The sequence below is a fragment of the Pterocles gutturalis genome, unplaced genomic scaffold, assembly GCF_000699245.1.
Source record: "Pterocles gutturalis isolate BGI_N339 unplaced genomic scaffold, ASM69924v1 scaffold21813, whole genome shotgun sequence".
Taxonomy (NCBI): Eukaryota; Metazoa; Chordata; class Aves; order Pterocliformes; family Pteroclidae; genus Pterocles; species Pterocles gutturalis.
Genome location: NW_010126204.1, coordinates 22,227 through 32,052, shown reverse-complemented (window position 1 = coordinate 32,052; position 9,826 = coordinate 22,227). Strand labels below are relative to the sequence as shown.

Below are 9,826 nucleotides of genomic sequence, written 5' to 3'. Positions count from 1 at the left end.
ACCTTCGCTCCCGGCTCTCGAAGTGGTCAGCAAGCTGCTCCTGCGACACACGGAAATCCTCAAAGGGCTGCTGGTACCGCACCTCAAAGGACCCTTCTCTGCCCCTGCTCGCCAGCAGCTGGCTGGAAGCATCCCCTGCTCGTTCCCGGAGGGCTGACGCACTGAAGAGGTTTATTTCACCATTCTCCTGCTTGGATCAGAAAAAAAAAAAATACAGTAATAAAGGGCGTGGGATATGAAAGTGTGTGTCTTGTAGTGAAGGCAGTCCTGGTGCAGTCCTGTGAGCTGCCACGCAGGTGGGTAGGACTCACGGGGTCTCGGGGTTTGCAATGTGCAGCTGTTCTGGATTAACAGCCATCGCTGGTGCCCACCAGCATAATTTTAAATGAAGAAATAAAAGAAACCTCTGTCTCTGAAGGAGCCCTGCCCTCTGCTGATGCCAACACCGATGGCCCCAGGCCAGCCGGGCTCCGTGATACTGAGCTGTAACTTGCCCGGAGCGCAGATGGGAACTGGGACGGAGCAAATCTGCTTCCTTCAGCTTTTGCTGATAGGATTTACAGGCAAATCAAATGCAGCCCAGGCACGATCCTGCCTGAAATGCCCTGGTGAGCCCGGTGCTTCCCACCCTGCCAGCCCTCCATGCACCATGCCAGCGCGGTGCTGGGCGCTCGGCCGTCCCGCATGGCTCAGGCCAGGCGAGGCTGGGCTTCGCTGCACGGACCCGCTGGACTCCTGTGTCCTTACCTTGCTCGGGAAAATGTCTATCTTGACCAGCAGGGACGCCAGCTCCAGGTTCTCGCTATAGTTGTTCTTCAGGGGTACAGCTCGGAAACCTGCAGCAGAGACAGCCCTGGTGTCACTCCCAGCACAGGCAGTGTCCTGTCACCCTCCCGGCACAGAACTCAAGGGGGTCTTCTCCAACCCCGCCCCGGATTCCCCCAAGCAGCAGCTGGCCCTGAGGGATGTCATCAAATGGCTTCTTGCTTCCTTTGGGAAGGGGAGGTGAGCTGACATGGGGACATGAGAGACTGAGCCAGCCTGGGGACTGACAGCGTCCTCCTGTGAAACCCAGCATCTCCCAGGCTAACGATGCAATCAGCAGACTGGTGAGGACCACCATGACACCCCCACACACACACACTTCCCCAGGCGCCTTACCTGTCTTCAAGCCTTTCACCAGGAAGGTGGCCTGAGCCAAGAAGTTCTCGTCGCTGAACATATCCTCCTCGTACACCACGAAGCGGAGGAAGGCAAACTCGGGGTTGCTGACCTGAAAGTGGAACTGCTTCGGGGTCCAGAGAGGGTTCAGGCCGTTGTCCGCTGGTCAGAAAACCCCACCATCAATGGGCAGCCCTCACCGAGCCCCGTGCCCCCCATGCCCCCCCACAGCTGATGGCTCCTGGGCAGCATGGGGGCAGCCCCCACCCTGGCGCCGGACTTTGCCGTGGTGCCCACGGCTCACGCAGGGGTGGTGTATCCCTCTCCTCTCCCTTCACTAACCCACTCACCCACAATTTCGGTTTTCTGCTTGGCATTGTCGTACTCAGCGCCAGACACCTCCACCTCCACGAAAGGACAAACGATTCCCCTTCCGTTTTTGGGAAGGTGACGGGCCCCCAGGACCTGGGCAGAGAGCAGGAGAGACAAAGAGGAAAAAAACCATTTGCATACCAAGAGATTTTCTTTCCAAATAAATCACCCTGGCTCTGGTAATTGGAGAGAGAGAGAAGAGACATGGACAGGCAGCCCAGCCCAGCCTGCCTCTCGGAGAAAAACAGCTCCCACCCCTGGAAGCTGCCGTGGCATTACCGATCACCGATGCGATGTGTCAGCCATAAGAAAGGCAGCTGAGCTGTCCCAGGTTGCTGTCTGCCGCCTGCACAGCCAGGCCTGGGACCGCAGCATCCCTCCTCCAGCCTGCCAAGCCCAGCCACCGTCCCCTGCCCGGAGAGCTACACAGGACACCCTGGCTTTGCCCAAACTTCTCAGCCAGAGGACAAAAAGGAGCTGCTCTGCCTCCTGTTCGTAGCACAGCCTGTGCTCGACTCAAAGCACAACCTGCTTCCTTGCAGGAGGAAGAAACCCTGGCTCCCTCGTGCCCGTGGCCATATGTCGCTCCAGCGCGCTGGCGGCACGCTGCTGTTGCAGGGAAAGGATGCGCTGCCAACGCTGGATCATGTGCTTTGAGTCATGCTGGGCTCGAGACGGCTTCTCCACCCGCAAAAGCTGGCTTTGGTGGGGACATGGGGCAGTTTTGCCAGAGGACAAAAGGCTGAGCCTGGTTCTTAAAGGAGACAGTGACAGGCTACGGCACAGGGACTCCTAGCACTGCATGGTTGCAGCTGCATCCCAAGATGCAAGAAGAGTCTGGAAAATAGACGGTGCAGGGAAATGGTGCCAGGGATTTTTAGGGAGACAGTGGATACAGGGTCAGTGGTGCAAATGGGACAGGATGAGGTGTCCTCACTGAGAAGGGCTGTGGCTGTCTTAGGTGGGATCACTCTGAACCAGAGGAGGCCTCAGGGGAGCTGCAGTTTGTGCGTTGTCAGAATCTGTGAGCACCAAAGGCAGGATCTCTGCTGCCTACTCCTCCCCAAGGTCTGCTTGGGCTGACAGGACTTGCAAGGGTGACTGCCCACCCCCAGCTCGGCTCTGAGACCGCTGGGGATGCCCACACAGGCTGGTGAGACCAAACACGAGAGCTACCTGGCTTGGCACATCCTTCCCATCCCTCCAGTTGCCCCATGTCCCTGCAGAGCCTCTGCCGTGCGGCTCAGTGAGCTGACAGGGGGATGGTCCAGGCTCAGTCCCACCATCCGGGAAGAAAAAGATTCCATGAGCATCTGCAATCCATCCTCCCCTAACCCCCCAGCAGCCCCCCTCCTCTTATCACCACCAGCAGCACAGCACAGAAACAGGCTGAAAAGTCCGCTCCAGCCTCCGGCATCTCCCCGAGAGGGCCATGGGCAAGGGGACATGGGGACATTGAGCCTGGAGCAACTGAGTGACAAGGAGGGGACAAAGCACAGCTCTTGTGTGACCCCATTGGGAGCATCACACTCTCAGACAGTCCTAACCAAGCTCTGGGGACAAAGATGTCACCTCTGTGGCTCGTGGATGCCACCTGCTGGCACGGGGCCCCAGGAGGGAGGGCACTGGGATGATCCTGCTGCCCCTCTCCAGGCACCCAGGGAAGCTGGCCATGCTTCCCTCGGCAGCACCCATGGGTGTCACCCTTCAGTGAGAGGTCCCCAAGCCTGCGCTGTGGGACAGTCCTTCAGCAGGGGTTGGTTTGGTGCGGAGCAGCTGGAGGCAGAGGCAAATAACCCGGGAAAACCATTATTATAGCACCCCAAGCTCGGTATAACCGCCTGGATCCGACCCCTCTTCCTCCCCACCCCGGGAGGAGGCACTGACCTCGATGGAGATGGAGAGCGGCTCCACGCCCCGCAGCGTGCTCTTGTCAAAGGGGTCGAAGACGTCATCCCGCATGTTGGCCGGCTGCAAGACGTACCCACACTGCCCGCTGGACATGAACAAGGCCTGGTTCATCTGCATGGGCTTGTCTGGAGAGCACAGGCAGGGGATGGGAGGAGGAGACCTTGTGTCCTTCCCACCAGCCAGCCCACCTGGGTTACTGGTGCCACGCAGGACGTCCTTTGCAAGGGGACATGGCCCATCCCTTGGCAGTGCCTCATGCACCACGGCCTCACTGCAGCCTGTGCCCATGCTGGGGCCATGGGGTGACTTTCTCATGCACAAGCTGCCCAACCACCCAGTGCTCCACCGGTCACCTCCTCCTTTTCCTCCCTCTCCTTTCGGCTTTCCTTGTGCTGGCTCTAGCGTTTGCCAAACCTCCCTGCAAGGAGCTTGAATTCACAAAAGGAATGAAAAAGGCAGCAGGAAAAAAGAGGCAGGGAGTTTTCTGGTGGGTTGGTGAGCTGAACAGGCTCACAGCAGGGTTTGGCAAGGGCCCGGGCAAGGGAAGGCTGGACTGCAGGGCAGGAGCAGGCGTGGACTGCGGAAAGGTGAAGAGAGCAGCGAGCTTGGCTCAGACCCTGCACCCAGCCAGTGTCCCAAGGCTAGGGCTGCACTGTCCCCTTTGGTACCTCCCCTGTCCGCCCTGCCTGTCACCAGGGGCCTTGGGAGAATTCCCTGCTTTGTCTCCGTATCATCTTGTCCTCATGGCACCACAACCTCCTGGCTCAGCCCAGCTCCCCGGGTCAATCCAGCCCACTGGAGCATATTTTCCCCCAGCAACCTTGTGCCTGGACAGGTCTTGCTCCCGGCAGAGCCCCTCCTGGACCCAGAGCCTCTTCTAGACCCGCCCTTTGCCAGGACCAGGCTAGCAGGGGTGCAGGCAGGAGGCTGGGCGGAGGTGCAGGGTACCCCAGCAGCCTGCCCACCTTCCCTCCAGCTGCCCTCACCTGGGGTCTGGAAGTTGAGTGCCACGAGCTGGCTGCCGCAGATCCACATGGGCAGGGGGTCGTAGTTGGATGAGTCGAGGCGCTGGCCCTTGGGGTAGATGCGGGAGAGTTGCAGGCGGTTGTACTGCAGGAACTTCTTGCCCTTGATCTTGTTGACGTACTTCTCCGCCTTGGTCTCGGGGAAGGAGGACATGTCTCGGTAACAGGCTCTCTCTGTGCCGATCTCTGGGAGGAGACAGCGCAGCGTAAGCCAGGAGCACATCCCGTTTCCAGACACTTCAACCACCCTAGGTCCCTTCCAAACGCCATCCTCTCCTCCCCTGGCTCAGCTGCTATCGTGCAGACCCTCCCCTGCCCTGGTAGGTGTTTGCTGGGTGCCCAAAGCATCGAAACTGCTCTTGGTGATCGGGCGTGATGCTCCCCAGTCCCACCGCCCCAGCAGCTGCTCTGCATGGTGACAGGTCCCAGCAGCAGAGGGATGGGGAAGGGAACTTCCACCCTCTGGGGAAGGAGATTTCCAGAGCTCCAATGTAAACTGGTTCCACCTTGCTTTAGACATCTGCCCTCTGCACCTCGGGGCACCCCGCAGGGTCCATAACGCCACAGTGATGGCCTGTGGTGGACACCGGACCAGGAGATGCTCACTCTCTTCATCGAAGGGCACAGGTCGGCAATAGACAACCAGCTCTGAAAGCTCCAGGGCAATTTTCTTCCTCCTCTCCATCATCTTCCCTTCGGAGAGCTGTCAAGAGAGGGAGAGAGGTGTCAGGGCCAAGCAGGAGCAGTGGTGTTGGATAACCAGCTCACCAACGCAGTCAACAGCTGTGCTGGTGTGGTCGCTCCTGCCCAGAACCACCAGCACCAGATGGCTCTGCTTCAGGGTCACCTCAGGAGTGACCATGGGAAGGGCCCTCGGTGGGTCCTACCTCCCACCCAGAGCAGGACTGGCACCAGCACCAGTGCAGGGCAGCTGTGGCCTTGTACTGAGCCCTGCCACCCTCCACAGATGGAGATTCCCCATCTCAAAAGGCTGCAACACCCTCCTGATGGACCAGTCTTCCCAGATGTCCAGCTTGAACCTCTCAAGCCACCATGTGTGGCCACCACCCCTTGCTGTATTGTCAAAGATGACTCTGGCTTTATCATCTTTGTATCTCCTCTGCCTGTTGCCACAGGCTGCCATCTCATCATGCTCCCCACCAGCCTCCACTCCTCCTCGGCTCCTGGGAAACCCAGGACTTGGCATGGAGATGTCCCCCTGCCCAGGGCTCTCCAGACTCACCCGTGCATCAGCCGTCTGGGCTGCCTCCCGGATCTTCTTCACCCAGTCCACCAAGTCCTCGTGCGTGTCGGCCGCCACGTCCAGGGACAGGCGCGATACCGAGGCCATGCTAATGGAGAAGACGAAGAGGCGGTTGTTCTTCCCCTCGGGGCGGATGGCTGTGGGGGGAGAGCGAGCAGAGAGCACGGTCACAAGCAGATGCTGAGCCAAGTCCTTCACGCCGCAGAGGGAACAGATGTTGAGGGACCATCCTGGCTGCCCTGGGACTCTTCAACTAAGAGGAGAAGCTCCCCTTTCTGGTCACTGGAAGCAAAAGATCGAGCCCAGGAAGCGACAGGTGAGGATGCAGAGTGTGTCCTGAGGGGGTCTTTGTACTGCCCTCTTCCTCCCATTTCTGCATCCTCCTCGTTCTGCACCCCAAAGTGCCCAGGTGGTAACAGCCACCAGAGGGATGTTGGGGAGCTGCAGGCTGGACCCAGCTCAGCCAGTGCCCAAGAGCCCCACAGCCTGCGGCAGCCTGGCAGGGTGGCTGGACCACACACCTGCGAGGAGGGGCAAACCCTTACAGAAAAGAAGTGGCCTGCAAAACCAATCTGAGCTCCCTGGCCCCCTGAGAGCAGCTCCTTGGCAGGACCCCAGGTGCTCCTCGGCTGTACCCAGGCTGCAGGGACACACCTGAGCCCCAAACCCTGCAGCACTCCCTGTGCTCCAGCCCTTTGGCCCAGAAAATCTGCAAACATCACGCTACAAGGGTTCTGACACCCCCCTAGTCCTCCATCCCTCCCCAGCACTCACCAATCTGGCAGGAGGGCACATCCAGGACCCCTCCCAGCAGGTCTCCCAGGGGACTGTTCTCATCCAGCTGCTGCTGGGAAGGAAGCAGAGGCAGGATGGTGCTGGGCACGGTGACAGGGGGCTGCGCACACGTGCTCCTCCCCACCACTCCACCTTTTTCTGCTCGGGCACAAGCTCACCTCCCGCTCTGGCTCCAGGCTACTGGGACCAATAATTTCCTCCACGTAGTTGGAAGGGAACCACAGCTGCTTCTTGCCACCGTAATCTCCTCTCCACCTGGAAGAGAGGGAAGGGGCAGCGTCAGCACCCACAGCAGGGTCCCAGAGCATCCTGCCTGGGGGTGACAGGGGACAGGCAGCTCCTCCATCATCTGCTCTTAGGGTTGTGAGGCTTTGGGGATGTGCAGCTTGTCGGCAATCCCCAAACAGACCCAGCCATAGAGGGGACACACCTTGGTGTGGATGGTGACACCAAGGTTTGACTTGGGACCAACTCACCAGCCGCCTTCCTGCTTCTCCACGTTCTGGATGATGGCGTTTTTGGTGAAGGTGAGCTCGTCCTCCCGCTGTGCCTTGTAGTCGAACAGGGCTTTGACCGCGCACTGCAACAAGGGGGAGTCCCGTGAGGCTGGGCAGCAGATGGACACATGGACAACGAGCCCATGGGATGAGGGATCACCTCCCACCACAGACATGATTGCTGGGGAGCTGGGAGGCATGTCATGTGCAGGCAGCATCCAGCCCTGCTGCCAGACCTTGGTGACCCTTGCAGAACGAATCAAAGTCCCCATTTATGGCAAACCACAGAGTCACAGAATCACAGAATGGTTTGGGTTGGAAGGGACCTTAAAGCCCATCCAGTCCCACCCCCTGCCATGGGCAGGGACACCTCCCACTAGCCCAGGTTGCTCAAAGCCTCATCCAGCCTGGCCTTGAACCCCTCCAGGGATGGGGCATCCACAGCTTGCCTGGGCAACCTGGACCACTGCCTCACCACCCTCACAGTGAAAAATTTCTTGCTAATATCTAAACCAGAGGTCATAAGTCCGGTATGGTCCCTTTGGGCAGGAGCCACGGAGGCTTTGGAGGGTCCAGAATGAGAGGCAGCCCAGCCTGCGAACCTGCAGGCTCAGCCAAGAGCATGTCTCCCTGCATGGTCTAGAAATGAGTGCACAAAACAATACAGCTCTTGGAAAATAAAGAGACATTTGCTAAGCCCACAGGCCCTGCAGGTTGCTCCATGCCAAGCAGTGAGAGCGTACCTTGAAGGTGGGCATGGGGTTGGCTTCCACGTAGAACCCAGGATGGCGTCCCTCGTAAAGTGCTCCGTAGTCTGGCTCCTGTGGAGGTGAAGGGTCAGTGGTGACAATGGTGGCTCTGCAGGAGAACAGGTCTCCTGCCTTGGGGGAGGAAAGGAGAACGCCCCAGGGAAGGCGCAACTCCAGAGCTGATGTTGCACACAGCAAAGATGCCCAGCACACGCTCCCTGCCGACCTGGGTCAGAGGGGCTGCAATAAATCTCACTCAAGCCAGTGTTTCCACCAGGGCATGAAGCCCCATGAGATGTGGACTGTGAAGCCCAGAGATGGGTCATACGACACTACTTCAAGACAACAGCTCAAAAAGGACCTGCCCATCACCCTTTGGCTTAACTCTTCCACCAGCTGCCCACACTCACCGCTGTCCCGATCTTCTCCAGCGTCTCCTCGTTGATGGGGTACCTCAGCTTCATCTTGCGGTACAGTGGGTGCTTCTCATAGTAGCTGATCAAGTCCACCAGGCTCTCGAACTCGGAGTTCCCCAGCAGCACGGTCTGTCCCTCCTGCTGCACGCGGCAGTGCTTGATCTTCCCCTCCGCCCTGGCAGGCAGAGAGACAGAGAGAAGCCACTTGGTGCCTGGTACCACAGGGTCTCTGCCAAAATAAAGTCACCCAAGCAAAGGGTGCCCCTGGGCTGGCTGCTGAGCACAGTGAAGACGGGAGATGGGAGGAGGAGCAGGGTCCTGAAGGCTCTCCTGGGGCTGTGAGGCTCATCCAGGAGTGAGAAGAGCTTTGGGAGGGCTCACATCAGGCCCCCATCCCCTCTCCTGCTCTTCCCCACACTGCAGCACCCCAGCTCCCCCCACGCCCACCACCCTTCTCCTGGGACGCACCGGAAGGAGATGGCGTAGGAGCTGGGCTCGCTCCTCTTGCGCACCAGGAAGGCTCCGTCGCGGGGCACCCGCATCAGCATGTGCTCGGCTTGGGCCCGGGTGAGGTTGGCGTGGTACCACCTGTCAGGAAAGACACGACACTGTGCCTGGCTCATCCCACACCTCTGCTGTGCTGTACTGCTTCCCCTCCAGCCCACAAAAACTGCCTTGAATCCTCAAAAGGAAGAGAGGGAGCAGAGACTGTAGAATCACAGAATGGTTTGGGATGGAAAAGACCTTAAAGCCCATCCAGTTCCACCCCCTGCCATGGGCAGGGACACCTCCCACCAGCCCAGGTTGCTCAAAGCCTCATCCAGTCTGGCCTTGAACCCCTCCAGGGATGGGGCATCCACAGCTTCTCTGGGCACCCTGGGCCACTGCCTCACCCCCCGCACAGGAAAACATTTCTTCCTGATATCTCATCTAAATCTCCCCTCTTTCAGCTTAAAACTGTTACCCCTCGTCCTGTCCCTCCACCCCTGATCAAGAGTCCCCCCATCTCTCTTGTAGCCCACTTTCAGCACTGGAAGGTGCTGTAAGGTCTCCCCAGAGTCATCGCATATGTAACACTGGAACAGGGCTGCCTTCTCCTTTCTGTGGGACAGGCAGGAACAGAGCCATTTGGTGACATGCAGCATGGGCAAGTGCATCCCAACCAAGCCCAGCACCTCCTTTCTTTGCACTGAGCTTCCAATACAACCAGCTCCACCAACAACGAAGCTGGCCAGCATGGCTGCTGTGACACAGAGAGCTCCACAGGGAGCACGTGGGGACGAGAGCCCCAGCCAGGAAGGAAGGACTACAGCAAGACCTGGGAGGGCTTCCCATGGGGTCCCAGCTGCCCAGTGGACATGACCCACCCTTCCCAAACACATGCTTACTCTTTGCTCTCGTGGGCATTGGTCTGCGGCACCGGCTCCGTCAGCCTCATCTCAAACTCGTTGCACCTCAGCGGCACCTCCTGGTAGTGGGTGATGAGGTCGTAGAGGCTGTCGAACACCAGGTTGTCCGTCAGGAAGAACTTGGGGCTGCCGGCATCCTGCCGGGAGTGGATCCGGCAGTGCTGCACCTTCCCATTGCGCCTGTGGAAGAGGGAGGGGATCAACCAGGGTCATTTGTGGAGATTTTG

General features: G+C 59.1%; 1 protein-coding gene across 1 annotated transcript in view; it reads right to left on the bottom strand.

The window, feature by feature from the left end:
* Nucleotides 1–4: 4 nt before the first annotated feature.
* The window catches only part of LOC104465741 (1-phosphatidylinositol 4,5-bisphosphate phosphodiesterase gamma-1-like), a gene marked incomplete at both ends in the record, with an annotated part of 25,173 nt that continues 15,351 nt past the window's right edge, over nt 5–9,826 (bottom strand). Inside the window, 15 exon segments of the mRNA XM_010078906.1 lie at nt 5–190; nt 748–836; nt 1,162–1,323; nt 1,512–1,626; nt 3,421–3,569; nt 4,431–4,655; nt 5,076–5,172; nt 5,713–5,870; nt 6,508–6,577; nt 6,687–6,783; nt 7,005–7,108; nt 7,769–7,846; nt 8,185–8,365; nt 8,659–8,778; nt 9,579–9,779. Of these exon segments, the coding sequence (XP_010077208.1) occupies nt 5–190; nt 748–836; nt 1,162–1,323; nt 1,512–1,626; nt 3,421–3,569; nt 4,431–4,655; nt 5,076–5,172; nt 5,713–5,870; nt 6,508–6,577; nt 6,687–6,783; nt 7,005–7,108; nt 7,769–7,846; nt 8,185–8,365; nt 8,659–8,778; nt 9,579–9,779 (2,032 nt within the window).